At 36.0% G+C, this 19,786-nt stretch overlaps 1 protein-coding gene across 1 annotated transcript; it reads right to left on the bottom strand.

The window, feature by feature from the left end:
- Window positions 1–6,413: 6,413 nt before the first annotated feature.
- Window positions 6,414–17,967, bottom strand: bmp5 (bone morphogenetic protein 5). The gene is made up of 7 exons (XM_055030145.1): window positions 16,952–17,967; window positions 13,917–14,109; window positions 9,559–9,707; window positions 9,115–9,312; window positions 7,598–7,674; window positions 7,336–7,446; window positions 6,414–7,252 (listed from the first exon to the last, which is right to left on the bottom strand). The coding sequence occupies exons 1-7, from the start codon at window positions 17,448–17,450 to the stop codon at window positions 7,103–7,105; spliced, it is 1,377 nt and encodes a 458-aa protein (XP_054886120.1). The 5' UTR covers window positions 17,451–17,967; the 3' UTR covers window positions 6,414–7,102.
- Window positions 17,968–19,786: the final 1,819 nt, after the last annotated feature.

The following is a 19,786-nucleotide window of genomic DNA, read 5'->3' as shown; positions in this document are numbered from 1 at the left end:
ATGTTTTGTAAAATAATAAAAATATTCTGCCAAACTAAAAAAAAAAAAAAATAGAGAAAATTGCTGTCAAGAAATTCACAATGTTTGAGCTTCAAAGCATCCAATAGGAGTTGACTTATTCACACTTGATATGTGTTTATGTTGAGTTAACAAGAGGAGAGACGTTCTGTTCCCTTTTTCAGCTTGGAGCTGAAGGCTGCAGGGAAATAGCCTGCTTACATTGATCTCTTGTGTCCTAAATCATTGGAGGCTTTCATTGCCAGACCTGCCACTGCTGCCAATATCAACTGCCTGGTGTAATAAAACCCCTTGATAAGGCAGGTCAAGATTTACCAGAGCGCGAGTTTTTCTGAACCCAGATGTTAACAATAGACAGACTTATTGAAGCCCTCACCTTCAACCATCTCCTCTCTGTACTAGAAAGACGGGAAACTCATGGGATCAGCTTTAAAAAGGAAGGACTTGGAAACTCAATGTAGAGATATCAGTTGCCCTAAACGTTAAAACACTTTTCTGACTTGTTCTGTTTCTCATGTATTCAAACTTTTTTAAGAAACAGAATAAAAGTACAGCAACTTGAAGGGTATTTTGATCTGATCAGACTTTAATCAGGTCAAAAGTTAGATTTTTTTTCAGTGTAATGTCTATTTGAGCAAAACTTGAACTGGAAATTAGTAAAATGCTATTTTGTAGATTCATTTGAAATAATATATGTTTAATCATTTTACCATAAAAATCCCTGTTTATATATTATTTTAAATATTCATTGAATGTGTTGTTTAGGACAAACACATACTTTAGATTTTTCTTATTTGTGTTTTCTGTTGTTTGGGTTTATGTAGAATTTGACATTTTTTCTTTCTCTAACACTTAATAATGCTGATTTACGATGACAGAAACCAGCTGCAGAAGGTCACATTTAAGTATTGACCTTGAGGGCTCTTTCTCCTCTCAGAAATAAATCTACTGCAGGTGAAGACTCTATTTAGGTTGGCATGTGGATTAAATTTGTTTGACAATTTGTCATTTTACAGCAGTTAATCTGACATCTAAAAAGCTATGAGGATATTTAAAATTAAACTTGACATAATTGGTTTCTTTCATTGTACTGTAAACAGTACAACATTTAATCTATAATTTAAAAAAGAAAATATCTTTCACCATTTGTGTGGGATTAAATAAAATTTCACCAAATTTCCAAGAAAGAAAATGTCCATTCATTCATCCATTTTCTACAAACACTTAGTCCAGCAGGAAAACAGGCAGGAAAATAGAGAACGTAAAAAAATAAAAAATAAAAATAAAGTTGTCTGTGTTCAAATGAAACCCTCTGGCTTAAAAAAATGGACACAGATGTGAGAAATTACTTTAAGGAGTCCAGATTTCATCAAGGCATGAAAGTAGTTTCAAGCTCCGATGTTTACTGAAAATGTAGAGGAAAGCATATTAAATCAATTTTCATCTCCCATCCGTTTTAAATTTCTACATGGTATATTTAACCAAATTGTTCAGCATGTCAGTCCTGGTCCTTTTGTGAATTGCCTGTCACTATCACCCTAAAAGTAGTTATATGAAAGGATTTACTGTAACCAGGTGGAGGTGAAGTCCAACAAAAACAATTCCCTTAAACTATTTGTAATTGGACAACAACAACAACAACAAAAAAACATGTATTCACACCAGAATGAAAGCACATTTTCAGTTTTCCTTGATTAGGTTTGAATCATCATATTCAAATATGCTCTGGATGAAAAAAACCCCAAACAATTAACACACAAATTCACTAAATAAAACATGAAGACTGTAAACAAGTACAAGACTGCCATACGGTTATTCAGGAAGAGATCTCTGAGTCAACTTTCCACCGCTCCCCTTGGAGACAGCATGTGCAGTAAAGATTATCATGGTGGTAAGTACAGCAGAGTATCCCAGGCACTCACTGAGGTTTTAGCTCTATGTCCACATCAGAGTAGATGTGAGTCTTGCATCATTTTCTCTCACTTTGCAAGTGTAGTTTGAAATAATGCATTGCGTCATTTATATTCTCTTGATATGCGTTTACTAACAAGTACATAAATTACCTAAATGTAAACAAATTAAAAAAACAATTAAAATTGTTATAAAACTTTTACATCTCGTTGTCTGTCTGTCCGCCCATTGATCCATCATTTGAACACACAGGTTAGCCCAAAATTCCCTGGTATATTGTGATTTTTAAATATTACATTATATTGTATTATATTATATTATATTATATTATATTATATTATATTATATTATATTATATTATATCTCAAAATATATTAAAAGCATATCAACAGAGTATTAGTCTTGTTCTTTTTTTACATATTCTTTATGAAAAAGTTATTCTCCATCAGTTATCCAGTTTCCAGGTAACTTTTTGTCAGTAGTCCATAATGAACATTCAACCTTTTTGACTTAATTGTGGCACTTTTGGAAATCCATATTACCTAGAATTCAAAAATCAAATGTTTGTTTAAAGTTGAAGAGCTGGTAAGCCTTAATGATATGCTTGTTTTGCTTTGATTGCCAAGGACTGTGTCCAGATATGTCCTGATTTTAATAATAAGGCTCATTTTAGAAGTATGATAAAAGACCTCAGCCATTAAATCAATGAGCTTGACTAAAATAAGACATGTTTTGGCCTCAGGAGTTATTTAATATCCTGGTTGCCTACTTTGGTTTACATTTTACCTTTAAGCCTCTTATTTAGTTTTATGTGTTCTTTGATGTAAATTGTGCTACAATTTGGCAACAACAGGATATGACTAACCTGTATATAAAGAAGAGTTCATGCATAGCACATGATTTTAGAAGCTTTTATTGCTTGGAGAAAACTACAACTACAACTACAAAAACTGAAATAAAATTAAAGACCTAAATCCTGCAGGATTTCAAGAAAAATATGTTTTACAAAAGAACGCATGCGGTGAAGAAAAATTGGGAAAACAACAACTGTAAATCTATTTTATAGGGCTTGCAAAATAATGAAATATAATTCTGGTGTTTTTATCGAATTGGCCGAGAGGGTGTAAGCATTAAAATGTAATTTTAATGCCAAATGAAAAGAAAATATTTTAAAGACAAAGACTGTTTCAATCCACAGGTGCCAGGACTAATGTTAATGGGAAGTGACAGCTTCGTTCATAAATACTCCATTGTAGCTCAGAGAGCTCTGAACTCTTCCCCTCTGCGCACATATGAATAACTAGCAAGTATAACAACGTTTCTGCGCCACCCTCTGTGAGGACACATTCCTCGCTGTCCTCCTGCAGCCTTGTCATACCAAACAACATGTAAAAATGTGACCCATATGGTCTCCCTTTGGAGAAGCACTGATTGAGCTGTATAGAAGTCATAGCCCACCCACAGAAGGCAAATAAGGAGAACCATATGTGGTGAGATGAATTAGGTAAACTGCACAACATTTTTATTAGATACAATTTCACTTGCCATCTGAATGGACTGAAAGGTGAAACTTTGAAAATAAACTTAGGAAGATATCCCAGGTTAACACAGGAAAAGCCAATGAAACACTGAATTTACTAAATAAAATTAACAATAATTTATAGTTTTGTGTCTAAAAATATCACTTCAGTTAACACCATCTCTGTCATTTACATTGCTGAAACAGGGGACCGATGGTAGATTAGCCAAAAATCAATAATGAACTCTGATAAGATGGTTTACAGTCCATGTTTAATTTAATTTAACAATCCACTTAGGACTTGAAAGAGTAAGATAATTCCCTCTGCAAATGTTAGCTTTCTGAAAATTGGTTTACAAAAGAAAGGTCTACAAATAATTGAAGAACTTCCTAAATAAGGCAAAGAATGTGTCCAATGAAAAAAGGAAGATAAGAACAGCATAAAACTGTCAGAGGCTATATTTTCTATATTACTGTGTGCTTTCAAAGACTTCAGCTCCTCTGATTTGTATTTTTCCTGAATTTACTTCAATAAAAGTGGGTAAGACATTACTGTGTTCTGGTGTTTAAAAGAGGGGAAACAGAAAATGCATCATTCGTGACTGTAATCTCTGGTTCTCATATCGTGCAGAACATCTCAGTTGCCTTGGGCACAAATGCTATCCTTGTTGGTGGTCTGACAGGATTAGCCGCTGTTATGTCATCATTTTCGAATTGAATTAACTGAATAACGTCAATCCACTGCTGTTGGAGATGATTTAAATTAAATAAAAAATGACTTGAATCTTCCATCACTTGTGGCTTTTGACAGACAGCCAGGTCCAGAAGGGTCAGGGCTAAGGTTGACTGAATGAAGGCACATGTTTTTAGCAGCTGCTGACATGGATGTGCCTGTTTTCTTAATCATTCAATAAGACTAAACATATTTGTGAAAGAAAATGACTTATATCAGCACTTGGAAACTTGGTGTTTATCCAGTGCGTTCACACCCCCTGAACAACATCTATAAATTGAATCTATTTTAAAGGGGTTTTATTTTACAGTAATGCAAAAAGGAAAAAAGGATGCATATTTTTAAAAGATGCTTTTTAAAAATATGCATCTTAAGAGTTTTGTTCTAATTGTGGAATAATTAATGAAAAAATAAAGATTGAAGAAGAGGTTTATATAAAATAAAAATTCCAGGGACTGTACCTTTACTAGCATGTTGCATAGCTTCCCATTGACTAGATTAATGTAAAGGCACTTCAGATTCACTACAGCTTTTTCCTGAGTAGCAAAGTCACATTATTATTCTGCACTATAAAATTGCCTTGTTGATCTTTCTCTATGCGAGTAAAGTCATAAAGGTTGTGTACTTCTGTGGTAAACTAATAGAGTTTCATTCACAGGACTTCCTGTATTTCTGACACTAAAGACATGTAGCTGAATTGGAAAAAAAAATCCATGAATTAAAACAGTAGATGGGATTGTAAATGGTGAGTAGTAATCATGCAAGGCAAGAGGCCGCAGGAATGCATATCATGCCTCAAGCCAAAGGTTTAAGCTAGCAGGTGGCCGCTTCTATTCACCGAATGTCAACACTTCTTTTAGATGGAGCCTACATAACATCTGGGCATGTCAGCCACTGCTTTTAATTAAGTGAAATACAGTTACTCAATGTTCTGCCATGATGGAGAAAAAAAAAAAAGAAAACTAGGGTGAAGTGCGAAGGGAAAAAAAATTGACAGTACATATACTGTTCAGTGAAGGTCAGCACAGATGTGTAAATAAATATAAAACCTTCAGCTAATCTCTACATTTCCAGGATCATTGGAAGTCCCTAAGTAATCAGAATACTCCCGTAGAAGCAGCTCAATCCCCTGGGCCATTTTTCTGGAAGTTATGCTGATCCTGAATGAAAGGAAACCGCAATAACCACCATTCAGGGTAGTTTAAGCTTTAAACAGGCCAACAAATATAACATATACACTTTTCCAATATGTATTAAAGTGGCAGAGCACATTGAACTTTACAAAAATGCTTATTGAGTGATGATGAATGTCTTTTTGGCACAAGTGCACAGCTATTAAAATATGTCCTTTCATCCAACCCAAGTGATACTTTTCAGTCAGCCATAGGAGTCCATAACCCATTTAAATTCTGTTTTCACTGCAGAGATTCACAGCAAAGGTGAATCTGTGTTGTGGGAAGGAATTTTCTTATGCATGGACAAATGGCTAAGTTTTATAGCAAAATGGATGAGGCAAAATATAGGGCAATCTTGGAAAATCTCCTATAGGCTGTAAAAAACTTGAGATTTGGGTAAATATGAAGTGATTCGTTTAGATCCCATCAAATTCATTTTTTAGAGTCAATCTAGTTCTACAGTTGGGAATCTGTAACAAGACTTCCAAATTTTTGATGACCGACTGTCTGCATCAAATCTGAATGAATCTGGAAAGCTGGTAAAGAAATACCCCCAAAAGCTTGAAGTTTAAAAATGCAGCATGTAATATTTAATTCATGCCATACTTTAGATTTGTGTTTGTTTTAGACTGTGAAAACCATGAATCTTTTTCATTCCACATCAGCTTTTGACAACTTTGTGTTAGCCCATGACATGAAGTCCCAATAAAATCCTTTAAAAGTAAACAATGCGGTATAGCCACTGAGATTGCAATCTTTTTTCTATTTTTTTACTACTAAAACTACTCTGCAAGAACATGTCAGAGGTTTATATCATGCTTGTTAAACATTTATAAATCTGGGACGGTAGTCCAGCAACAGAATGCTCAACAGTGAGCGAGTTCCCAAAAGAATATGAGGCGTACAAGGTCAGTTTGAAAAGGTCTGGACAAATTACATCTGGTAGAGGAGTATACAGTGGAGAAGACTTTTCTTTCAAGGCTTCATTTGCAAATGTTCATCAAGTTTGGGGTGATAATGTGAGTAAAAAAAGCTGTGGAAACAATGAAAGAAAAAATGTTTCTAATGGAATATTTATTAAACATACAAAACATTCTATCGTTACCGATTCTTTCTAAACACAAAATAAAGTTAGTGTGGCACTAAGATGGTTGTTGCAATGAGGAAGTTCACAGAAAAATGACTGTTTAGATGTGGAGGATTACATGAGCAGAAACTGTTTAACAAAGATGGTAAAGCTCTCATATTTAAAATTTTAACTATGTACGTATTCGATTAAAAAAATATATATTAATGCGGCACTCTTGGTGAAATAAGTCAGAATTGAAATGACATTTTTAAAAACATTTTAATGACATTTGTAACACTATTCTGTATGTATTAATGATCCAAAACAACAATCTGTCACGGAATTTACCACAAAAGTGAATTTTTGCATTAAATATTTTACAGCACAATTTCACAACTTAAAAGAAAAGGCAAATATGTCACAATGACTCCAGTGAAGTGTTTGATCATGGAAGATATATATAATATATATATATATATATGCCAGAGGACACAGAAGATAAAAGATTATGCACATAAATTCAAATAATCATTTTGTACTAAACACTTAAATATTACAGTATTCAGTGCTATTATTTTAAAAGGAAATAAATTAACCAAGAAAACTTTATATACATAATACTGTACATCAAATCACACCTGCAGCAAATGTGCTTCAAAAATTAAACTGTGTCAAAACTAATGGCACCCACATGATCTGACAACCATATTTCTGTATTTTTTCAGAATAACATTAGAGCTGTCATCAAAGTACAGCACTGATATTGCATTGAGCTTGGTTGGGGCACAGCAGGGCTTTGGCACGTTGTCAGGAAACATTAAATGAACCTATAAAGAAGAAGTATAAATTTTTAATGGCAAGAATATTGTAAGGCTAAGCACATGTACAATGCATTTCAAACAGCACTTACCAGGGTTTGCACAATAGCATGATTTGTTGCATTCATTTGAGCATTAAGTGGAAAAGAGCATTCGCCGTCACAATAAAAAGCAGCATAGCCCTCCGGTGCAATGATCCAATCCTTGGCAAAAAATAAAAATAAAAATACAAGTTAGCTTTTCTAGTTTATAGCCTGGATATGCTTTTCCACATTCATATGATTTTAATGTGACCACCATGTGGTAACTCTGTCAATACTGTTTTACAAGAAATTTGAAATCTTTGTGTCTTACCTGCCATCCCAAATCTCGAAAGCTGACATAGAGCTCATGCTTTTTGCAGGCCTGCTTTTGTTCACTTGTGTGATAGTCTAAGGGAGAAAAGATAAAGACAGAAGTACAATTAATCAAGTAATGCACCATATACTAATCACGAAAGCTGTTTTGCATGTCAGACACAGGATAATAGTGTTTATCCTTGACGGTATAAACACTATTATCCAAATACAGCTTCAGGATCGCCTTTCTATATGCATTTTCCTGTAACGTGCATAATTTCAGCTCCTGCCATGTTGGATACATGTGACCTGAGCCTCACAGAAATACTACACTTGCAGTTAAAACCAGAAATTTACCCTCACTTTTAAAGGAGACATAACCCTTTTCTCAACAGTCTGTCAATTAAATCAGTAAAATGTTTTTTTTTTGTTTGTGTGTGTGTGTTGGGTAAGCTACAATAACCAAAATTAGACTCATTTGCAAAATGCCAGAACAATGTTTTACACTTCCTTCAAATTCAGAAGTTTACTATTTGGAAGAATTACCTCTTAAACTGTATGAACTTTCTATGAGTTTCCCAGAAATTTGGCTCATTTCTCCAGAAAGGGCAGAAACTGAGTCACTTTTTTAGGTCACTGCCCTCAGAATGAACCTTCAGCTCTGCCAGTGAATTTTCTATGGATCTGAGATCAGAACCCACCCCACCCCAAAACATTACATTACTAACACGATTATGCCGTGAAACCATGTGCAGACACCCCAAGATTTATTCAACTCATGGCAAAATTCTATGCAGTTCCAGTTAAAGGCAACTTGACTTACTTTTTTTAACATAAAATCATGTAATGATTACTTGAACATTTGGGGGAACCCCTTGTACCTTTGAGAGAGGCCATCTATAATTAGTTCCTACACATGTGTAGTATATTGATAATTTGGTACCCTTAGTAGATATTTTTAAAAAACTCCAAAAAATGTTTTCGGGGGCTGTATAGTAATGTAGACATAATTGAAACATTTCTTTATTAGTGAAATGTGGAATTGTTTTTTTTTTATCTCTGTGTGATTAAATAAAGATTGGTTCTCATCCAATCATTTTGTCTCACTTCTACATATTTTAAGTAGTTGTGTATATACAGTTGAGGGTTGCTTCTAATTATGCGTATATTGGAACTAGTAATAGATTTCTACTTAAAGGTTCTAATTTACACTGATCAGATTAAAGCATACTTTGAACAAACACTTTTAAAATGTGTACATTTTCAAATTAATTTTGACAATGCTAATAGAGTCATTGGGAATTTTGCTGAGTTTTCTCACTCTGGCATTTTTCTCTTCAACTAATGCAATGTGCTGAAATTAGTGGCCTTTTGCTTTCCAGGATAACATGTTGGGGTAAAACTGTTTTTTTTTTATATGAAATACATATATTTTAAAGCTTTTTACACATTTTTATCATCATTATCAAGTATTTTATATGAAAGAAATCATTAAAAACATTTCATCATCATAAATGTGTGCTCACTGCGCACCTCCAGGTTTTGGCATCCTTGATGATTCTTGTTGATTAGTTGATTTATTGCGATTGTGGTTCTTTTTCTTTCCGCCAGCAGCTCTCACAGAGCGAAGCAGTACTCCACTGGCCTTAAAGAAAGCAACGACAAATGGCTGTTTGGATTGAGGCCCATTCCTCCCAATGATTCCAGCAGATTTTATGTTGATGCTCCTTCCTTTACAAAAAACAAAATGAAAAACATTTAAAATAAATGGGATACTTCGATTTACGTCTATTTCTCAGCAATCTAATGATACTTTCTTTGGTTATATTTTTGTTCAATATAAAATGTTGACATGTAGAATAAATCAAAAGATGAAACTCAAGATTTTTCTGCAGCCCAAAGCAAATCTGTGGATCATGTATGTTTTTGTAGACTGATCCCAAAAATGTTGTGAAAAGCAAAATTAGCTTTGCTTACCGTCCATCATTTCCACACAGAGCTGAAGACCAAAATTTTGCTGTGGGTTTATCACCCAATGGTTACTGGTGGCTGTTATATCAAACACAAGCCAGCCCCCGTTACATGCCTGCACCTTCTTGGAGTCGAGCAAAAATGTCTCTGCATCTCTGTAAGTACAAAAGAGCAAGAGAAGCATATTTTTTAATAATAACAATAAAAAAGTGCTTAGAGATTGTGTTTTTTAAACATGTCTTTTCAGAGGCCTGCCAGTGAGAACAACCTAGACTAAAACACATGCAGCCATTGTTGAAAAGTTGCATGCTGTGACAAATTGCACTTATAAGGTCAGATCTGTGCCAGTACTTAAGCCATTTGATGAACATAACATTTTTAGGGCAATGAATCATGCACTTCAGCTTTTGTGTATTTTACCATGAGTTTAGCAGAAGGCAACAATCAGCCATTCTCTTTGAAAAATTATAATTAAGCAAAACTTCTGCAGTTTTTGTTCGATTCCTTTCAAGTGGCAGATCGGATAAGGCAGCAGCTGTTAGTTTTTTGTGGTTTCACAGAGTTGGTTGGAGACAGAGGTTCTCCATGTGGTCTCAATTGTTTTGGAACTAGTCATATGTTTTTCAAAGGTGAAATAAAACTCTAGATTAATTCTTTTGAGGGACCAAGTGTTGAACTTGCTACGGAGCCCTCCAGGGGACGTGGGAATTTTTGTTTTCTTTTGCGTCCCCTTGCAAAAGGTTTTACGTTCCCTCACAATAATCTACTGATCAGTTATGCAGCTTAATTGAATACTGTAAGCCCTTCTTACGGTGGCCGCCATCCTTTCTGCCTTAATACAAGGTTATGTGAGGTTTTCACATGTACCTTTATATCTCCTTATGAAATATTTGACATTTTACATCTTTTTCTTTGGGATAGAAAGGCACCACAAACCTATAAAATAAACAGAAACTTTCCATAAGTAGAAAAGAAATAAAAATACGTCCAAACTATTTGGACCATTTCCGAGTTATTATCGTGGGTATTAAGTCATCTGACAGTTTTGACTGCGTCTCTGTTATGTTTGAAGTCTGAGTGGTTTAAAGGGCTGCTTTCAGTGCTGTTCCATCTTAGCCTTAACAGACAAACATGCAGTAAATAAATCGATTTTCAATCAGTGTTTTGCACCAAATACTCAAAAATAATAAACACATTTTCACTGAGGCTCTGTAAGAGCCATATGAATGAAATAAGTAATAATTGACACGACAGGAGCATGCGGTTTTGACACGGATGGTGGGCATGTCGATGTGGGCGTGACCGTCATCAAGTATGACTAAGTAGGTTACTGGAGAAATGGGGGAAAATAAATTGCCATGTTCCCTGGAGGGCTCCGTAACTTACTCTTTAAAGGGCAAAAAAATAAAATAAAAATAATAAAAATCAAGCTTCTTTTGTTTTGCGATTTGAACTGTTAGAGTGAACATTTACTGATCAAATGACCATATTTCTGAGGAAATTTTTTTTCTTATTCCTGACTGAATAGTCATCAGCACTTATCAAATAGGAAAAATTTGGTGGAAACAAATATAACCCCAGCTCTCGCCTGTAGATGGGCACCAGCACCCGTCCCAACCCTACAGGGGTGTTAGAAAATGGACGGATGGATGGATGGATGGATTGAAACAAACATGTAATGACACTTAACGTTGCCAAAAATACTTCCTCATGTACTAAACTGAACTCTTAATTTGGTTTTGTTTGTCATCAATTGAGTTCAGAAGCAAAATTCAAAGATTTGTGGAAATTGTTTGATCCGCAAAGATGAGTGACCTTAGTTATTTTGATTTGTCAGATTACAAAGGTGTTGTCGCTGTAAATGTAGGCTCCTTTATGTATTTTGTCCGAATTTTTTATGAGGCTAGTGGCTTGGGTAATTCAGCAAGACTGTGATGTCAGTGAGTGTATAAGTTTTCAAATAAACAATATTGGAGATACACTATACAGCATCTTGAGGACACTTTTCATTCTCTGTAGTTTGCATATATCTTTTAACCAAAGACTGATATTACGAGAGATGATTCCCATTTTTAAAAACTGACATTATTTCTATGCTTAATGATTGTATATAAAATACTTATTCAATCCTTCCCACCATGAACGGTTATTAATTATGTATTTGGGAGCAAAGGTAACTCCACACCACATGTGCAGATAAGCTACAAATATCGTAGAAAATAGCAATTTATTTTGTGGTTGTTTGCTATAATTACATTCTTCTTGTTTTCACATTAATTTAAATACCTCACTGATGTTGTAAGAAGTAAACCTCTCTTTGCACAGCAACATCAATTCTTGCATTATTAGAATTTAATCTTATGAACTAATGCACTCTGGAAACAAGTTTAAAGAAAAATTCAGCTTCACAATTGTTCAGCTTAGAAGCATGTTTGCTCAGTGCCATTGTAGGTTATCATTCTAGTGGTGACTGAAACTTTTATTTACTTGAATGAAAGATATTAGATTAAATGAACATTAGCTTCACAATGAAATGAAGAGAAATGACGTTATACAAATTGTTGAGTTGTAAGCACCAATAAAGTCTCACTCCTGCTTGGGAACACTAATCAAGATTTCTTGTTGAAAACATGTGTAAAAACATGAACTGAACCCCCTTCACCTTTAAGATGGCAGAGTCCATTGACTGAGACCTTTTCAACTCCCTGGAGGGCCGTATCTCCCCTTCAATCACTCACACACGTTTTTGGAAAGCAAATGTGGGGCCACTGTTAAGCACACCCCTGTGTATTTAGCAATGCCATACTTTAAACTTCCGGAATATTTTTAAGACAGGCAGGTGGTGGGCAAAACACTGACCATGGGCTGACCCATGAGAACTCCCCTGACCTCCAAGTGTGGTCCTTAATGCTTTGATTTGGGACACAGCCAGCTTGGTAAGCAACACAAGATGAGTGACAAGTGACAAACTTTCCAATCTACACATAAGTGCTCGACTTGCTAATGGGGTTCACTTTATCCACAAACTATATTTATAAAAGCAGACAGTGCCTGTGAAGGAGACCAGAGTTTCTGATAAAAGGATGCTTGTTGGTGGAAAGGACACCAGCTGAAGAATTATCTGCCTCTTTTAAATGTGAAATAATACATAACTTTTTAAATGTATGTTGTACCAGAAATGGGTAAGTGCTGCATTAAACCCTTTAGTCTAATACAAGAAATAAGAGTTTTGAAATTAATTTCCATTTTATTTCAGATATTTTAACAACAAATACAAAAAATCATATTTTGTGTATCATAACTGACATAAGGTATTGTCAGTCCTGTGCAACCATGTCTTTGCAACTAAAAATAATAGATACAGCTGAAATTAAATATTAAACTGCACACACACAAACAAATACTTCAATCGATTAAGATTACTTAAATGATTTCTACTTGCTAAATGCCAATAAACACATATCAGGCAAGATGAAGAGAAGAGAAGAGTAGATCTGCACAAGTCTGGATCCTCCTCAGGTACAATTTCCAGACAGAAGTAGGTTTCACATTCATAAAATAAGCAGTTATTTCAAACTATAGACACCATGATAATATTCAGCCATAATAACGTTGCAGACGAAGTTGGTTTATGTCCCAAATATTACCTTGTTTATGCAAGTAAAGTGCATATTTTAAGGTCTTTGGGCCCAAGTAAAACCCAAAGACCTTGTGAAGATGCTGAATTAAGATGATCAGATGGTAGGTTGTAAATCTTACTTGCTGAGGGGCTGTAAAACCACTCAGAGACATGATGAATATGAAGTGGCTTGTACATGTATGGTACTTTATGTAATCCAGAGGACTTCAGAGCGCTTTATACTACATTCAGTCATTTACACATTCATTCACAGATTCTCACGCTGATGGTGGGAAGCTACACTGCAGCCACAGCTGCCATGGGGCAGTTTGCCCACCATCAATGACAATGCAAGTGTTTAGCCTGGACAAAAGACAGAGATAGGAATAAAGGGGGTTCAGACTAGCAACCCACTGGTCATAGGGAGAACTCCTACCATCATCTCTACTCTGCAATCTATCTACCCAAAACAAAATCCAAAGTCCTTGTGAAGACGCTAGTTTATGGTGGTAAGAAAGTGTTATTATCCATGGTGTTACAAGTCCTGTTCAGCACTGGGCTGAAAAGTCATGCAGAGACAAAGGAGCCATTTCTCCAAAAACATAACAAAAATACAGATAATAGGTTGCAAATCTACTAAAGTCCACCATGAGAATAATCAATAAAGCAGCAGAAAACAAAAGCTTTTATGAGTTTCTATTTGATAGTGGCATTAGTGTGTGGGTTTTAGCTGATTTAAACTTACTTGTTATTATATTCTTTGATAACTTGATATATGGAAACCTTCAGGGTGATATTGCTGTAGCGAGCGTGACTGCGGTCCTTATAGATCCTGAATTCAGCAGCGGTCACCGCCTCTCCATCTGGGATCTGAGTCAGGTCAAAACGGAACTCCTTGTAGTGTCTTCTTTGGTGAGAAAAATCTTTATCTTTCTCCACTGGGAAAAGAAAAAAAATTTTACGATGAACTTCTGTATTACTGCCAAGTAAATCTCAACAGAAAATATGAGTTCACCTCCTGAACTGCGTCTTGTGTTGCATGACAGAGAAAGCCAGCATGAATTGCAGAGGAGGGGAAAAAAAAAAGAATATTTATCACATCTTCTTTTACATTCAAGATCCAACCCAAACATTTTGAGTACCAACAAAAGCACTTTCCAGTTCATTAAATCAGTCAACTGAATACAGGTAGCAGTTCCCAGACAGGCCCTCTACTGTGTGCCATACTGCATTCTCCAGCCATGATGAATGGGCTGTCAGTTAAGAAAAACAGGCTGATTTCAATTAAAGACACTTTCCGCTGCTGCCAAGCAGAAAGAAAAGAACAGGCAGGACTCTTCAGAGCCCATGTGAGTGTCTGCTCTGACCTCATTTCTGACCTGCAACTCACCTCTACTAAAAATTCCCCAAGGAGTCGTTTGTGATTCGGAAATAAAATGAAATGGCCCTTGTTGAGAAGAATTTTGAATTATTTTGACTAACACAATAAAATCTGAGCAACAGCATGAAAGATAACAAGTAAGAAGAGAGAGTGACCTCAACTGTCTCACATCCAAAACTAGCGCAGCAAGGAGGGATGCAGCTGAGGTCAGCGGACGTCCTGAGATTGGTGGTGATATCATGTGGGGTGTTTTCCTGATATTTTATCAAGAGAGAGCACCTGTGGTTACTTAGCACAACCAAGTCAAAGGTCAGGCTTGACTTTAAACCACTGAGTGACTTCTATTAAATTAGCCATAGGCTGTAATCTGAAGCAGAAGTGCCACTGAGAGGAAAGAGCTTTTAACTTTGAATGTCAAAAGCTTCAATGAGTTCTCTCCATGTTAAGACTAACTTGCATGAGAACTGCTGACTAATTAAAGTCACCAGAACAATCTTCAAACCTCTTTGAGAATGTTATTCAAATATATTAATATAGTTAGGCATGTTCTTGTTAATAGTCTCAAGGTATTCCAATTATTTAAAATGTTACAATTGATACAGTTTAAATTTTTTAAATGTGCTCTGATTTGATTGGGCTATATTGCACATAATTCAATGCAGTGCTGTCCTTCTGTTGCTGTGCACTGCTAATAAGCTAGCTGGTTACCACTGCACTTTCCCTTACTTACAAGAAAGACACATTTGACTTAGGGGAGCTATTTCCTGTCTATAAAAACTTGGGTAAGAGATAGGCACCAGCAACCCTCCTGAGCCCACTAAGGACAAGGGTGTAAGAAAATGGATGGATGGATGGATGGAAAAAATGAGGGAGTCATTGTTTGAAAATCACAGAGTGATTCTAAGGTTAGACTTGCCTTAGAAATGTTTGCAAACTATAGTTAAACTTAAAGCAGCATATCTGTTCAGCTGTTGACTGCAGGCCAACTATTGCAGCAGATAACCTGATATCAGCTTTATTACACTAATATGCAAAGAATGGAACAATAAGCATTTATTTACTATTATTAAATTTCATATGTATAGTAGATATTTTTTTTTTACTTGGGTTTATTTAATAAAAATGAAAATAAATATTATATGTAGTCATAATAACCAGTATTTTAAATAATTTTAGCATGAGTTGTTTTTCAATATTAAATGAAAGTAATTAGATCCCTGTGTACTTTTTTTGTTAATACAATCATTGAGAATTGCATACCGACTCATGGCTCATTACAATATTAGTTGCATGAAAAGGCAACCTAAACGTTTTTTTTTTTTACACAGTTGAGGACCGCCACTGTCTTTAGCTTACTGTAATAAAGACAAGAGCTTCTTTGAGAACTTTACTGAAAATCTCCCAGAATGAGAGCAGAACTCGAGGCTGACAGCGTACATGCCCGGGTAGAGCGGTAAGTGGAAACAGATGGCCTCAGACCAAGGTGAGGAATTATTGTTTCAGGCAATGCTGCACACGTTCACTTTCTTTTTTTTCTTCTTTTTTTGACATTTTTCTCTCTGTTTCATGTAAAATATAATTTTCTACCTTGAGATGCCAGCACTATGTTACATGGTAAGAAGTTTATATTTCCAGGGATTTTTAAAAATAGTATATTTATGTTATGACTTTCTGAGTAATTCACCATGTGCTTGAATTATCCTTACAGGGCAACAAACAAATTTGCCAAATGTTGTGGAACTCTAACAATGCAAGAACCTCACAAGCAGGCATCCATCAATATCACCCTCCTCTCTCTCTTTTAACAACAGGAAATAATTGAGATCAATTTTCTCAAGGTCAGACAGTCATCTGATAAGCTGCTCTGAACCACTGGGTTCAAAGTTGCAGCTACTGAACAAATACAATCATTATACAAATCAACTGCTGTTTTCATTGAAAGGTGCACAAATGAAACTGGAATGTTAGAATGCATGTCAAATTAAAAAAAAGAAAAAGAAAATAAAATCAACCACTAAGTCTTAAATTTCAATGGTGTTTGAATTTTACATTAAAATGAATAAGATTAAATTTTATTAGTGATTTATGTGACCTGTTTTCAATTAAGCCGTTTATACAGCAGCTCATACTGGCAGACACGCAGCGGGATTTCCAACAAAAACATATATACCACAATTTTTCGTGCGTATTAATAAATGTGGATAGGAGGATTTTCTTGGAATAATTAATATTATTCAAGAGCGTATCAAAATAAAAAAAAAAGATTTAAAAAATTAAAATTGAAGCTAAAGACAAACTGCGTCTCTTATTTGAGCATGGTTGGAAGTTTCCTAATTTTTGATAGTTATTGTTAACCTTTTAAATGTATTCATCATTGCCCGGGCCAGTCAGACACTCACCTAAATTGACAAAGCTCATAACCATGTCAGCATCATTGAGGAAATTGGTGTCGTGCGCCGTGGTTAGTGAAGGACTGTGCCCCAGCAGAGGGGCCGCTCTGTAGGGCTGCGGCACACGGGAGTAGCCGGCGTGCTGCGGGTTGTAGTAACTTTTCTTGGAGTGCCCTTGAGCTTTGGCACTGAAGCTCTTCCCTACGCTCCGGTTTAACACCGCCACCCCTTCCTCCTCCTCAACGGCCATGGCGTTGTACAAGTCGAGCATGAAGAGCGGTGCGGAGGACGACTGTTTCCCGGGAGAGAAGGGCCTCGGACGGTGAGGCAAACCCAGGATGGAAAGGATCTCTCTCTGGATCTCCCTGCGCTCGTGATTGCGCAACCTCCTGTAAATAAAGCTGGAGTGCACATGGTTGTCAGTGAGAGCGCATTGAGCGCAGGAAAGAAAACTGCTCCAAGCAAGTGCGAAAAGTGCGCGGCTCAGAGGAGTACAAAGCGCTGTCATCCTGGCAAACTGCTCTCTTAGAGATGAGAGGATGAACTACATGGCAATCTCTGAGGGAAAAAGAAAAAAAAACAAGAAAAAAAAACTTCTCTAAAAGTCTACAAATACGGATTCATAAGCTTTCCATAAAAATAGAGGAGCCACAAGTTTCACGGTATAGACAGGGGTCTGTTTGGGTACAAAGTCTGCAGGAAAAATCGGTACTCCTGTCTGTCCTGTGTGAGAACTTTGTCTGGCAGTAGGCCCGTTTACTCCTCCAAGGTCTATCCAGAGTCTCCGAGTATTTATGAAGCGGTGACCCCGTCCCTCACCTTACTCCTCTAACATGAAAAAAAAGGAAAACAAAAAAAAAGGTAGGTTGGTACGCCCAGGACGTCGAGGGATTTATTCGTTTCCAAGTGGATGAAATGTGGTGAACTGTGTCAAAAATAAAAACAGAGGAACACTCCACTCATGCCCCGGCTCGTATATAATATATGTATTTATTTCAGGAGAATGTGCACTAACTGGGGCTACAGTTGTCCTTTGGGTCCATCCCACACTCTGTTCTTGTTGTCGCATCCTCCTCTAGCGGCCGCAGTAAAACTTCAGCCAGGGTCCCATGATGAATGTGGCGGCTTCGGAGTGTAAATGGAGACACTTGAAATCCGAGAGCTCAGTCCTAACGAGTGAAAGAGTAATGACAGAGCCTTTTAATCACCTCAGCTTATTGAAGTCATGGTGTTTATAGGTTAGCGCTCCAGCTGCATTTAATGCTTTTGATCCTACTGTAAGTACTTTAAACGTTGAGAAAGTCAAATTAAGTGTTTTGTAGTTGTACACCAATGACACAAAGCGTAATAATAGAGTTCATTAATTTGGCAAACTAGAGCATCTACCACCGATCTAACGGTTGCACTGAAATTTAAATGTTAACTGCAATGAAATGTAGGCTATTTGCAACAAAAAGCATGTAGCAAATGCATTCTGGTTGGCTTAATTAAACAAGAAGTCACAATGAAAATCATAAAGCCATATTAGAAGGAGACACAAATCAAACTTTCACATGGAAAAAACGTTTAATTTCATTCCTCGACTGAGTTGTTACCCTGCACTGACATCTAGTGGAAGCTAAAATGCCGTCATTAGGTCTGCAGTCTCCACTATAGTTCAGCTGCCTAACAAAAGTATTCATACCCCTTACAAAGTACTCACACCCATTCCCCCACATTAGAAAAAGTGATCTTGTTTGAAACATCAACACAAGTTACAGAAAACTGTGAAGCAGGGGAAAACCATATCCCATTTTTAATTTATTATACAACTGAAAATAAATTAAATTATTATCCATGTGCATTCATTCTCCTTTAACCTGAAACCCATAAAATAAATCCTGTTTACCATTAATCTGGTCTTTATGGAAGAGTGCCAAAAAGAATGTAACTGGTTAAAAAAAAAACATGACTTGCTACTTCTTAGAGAACATGCATGGTCCCTCTTACCTTAATTTGTTCCGTGAACACCTGAAATTTCTCACTATTGGATAGAAAACACTATTCCATATCTGAGGTCTTAAAATCCAGGCCTTCAGTAAGTCCTGTGGCCACGAGGTCCTAAACCTGCAGCCAAGTTCTCCAGACTCTTGCTAATGATCTCATAATTTGACTCAGGTGTGTTGAAGCAGATACGCGTCTATAAGTTGCAGGGCATCACCTATTAAGGCCTGGATGTGAAAACTTTTATTCTATACTATTCCATTTTCTGTTTGCACAAATTATGTAGGGCAAAGGAAAACATCCTAAAGACCCCACTTATAACGGTTAGTGTGTGGCTGAACACAGACTAAACGAACACATACTGTGGTCAGACTTTGTGGTTTATGGAAAAATGGATGGAACTTAATGCAAAAAATATATATTCATTGTTGCAGAGCCATAGCATAGAATTAGCTGAACTCTAAGTTTCTACATGTGCAAAGTTGATAGACACTTAAAATACCTGCAGCTATAACTGAAGCAAAAAGTAATAGTATCCTTTCTTTTTGACTTGATGGAAAAGAATCAAAAACCTTGCATCATTTTACTTGCATGTCACTATCATGCATCTTTTTGTGTTGGTTCATATGATCCTAATCACATGTTTAAAGTTTTTGGTTGTAAGACACCATAGTCAACAACTCCAAATGCACCTTTGGCAGTTGAGTTCATCCAGTTTTCTGACTTAAGGGTTTTAAGCGGAAATATTAGATGGCAAGCATTTTTTGTAAGCTTTTTTGCCAGTAAAACGTCATCTTTTTATGATTTGAGATTCACACATATGTGTATATGGGTGGATGTGTAAGACAAATTAATTTCCCA

Source organism: Poeciliopsis prolifica, unplaced genomic scaffold (genome assembly GCF_027474105.1).
Source record: "Poeciliopsis prolifica strain line A6 unplaced genomic scaffold, Auburn_PproV2 SCAFFOLD005, whole genome shotgun sequence".
Lineage (NCBI taxonomy): Eukaryota > Metazoa > Chordata > Actinopteri > Cyprinodontiformes > Poeciliidae > Poeciliopsis > Poeciliopsis prolifica.
This window is presented reverse-complemented; position numbering and strand designations above follow the sequence as displayed.

Excerpts from the sequence above, each read along its gene's own strand:
- bmp5 (XM_055030145.1), bottom strand. The coding sequence starts at position 17,450 with ATGACAGCGCTTTGTACTCCTCTGAGCCGCGCACTTTTCGCACTTGCT. Across the intron at positions 7,447-7,597 it reads TTCGAGATTTGGGATGGCAG|GATTGGATCATTGCACCGGA; the intron begins GTAAGACACAAA and ends TTTTTTGCCAAG. Across the intron at positions 7,253-7,335 it reads ATGCTATTGTGCAAACCCTG|GTTCATTTAATGTTTCCTGA; the intron begins GTAAGTGCTGTT and ends TCTTCTTTATAG.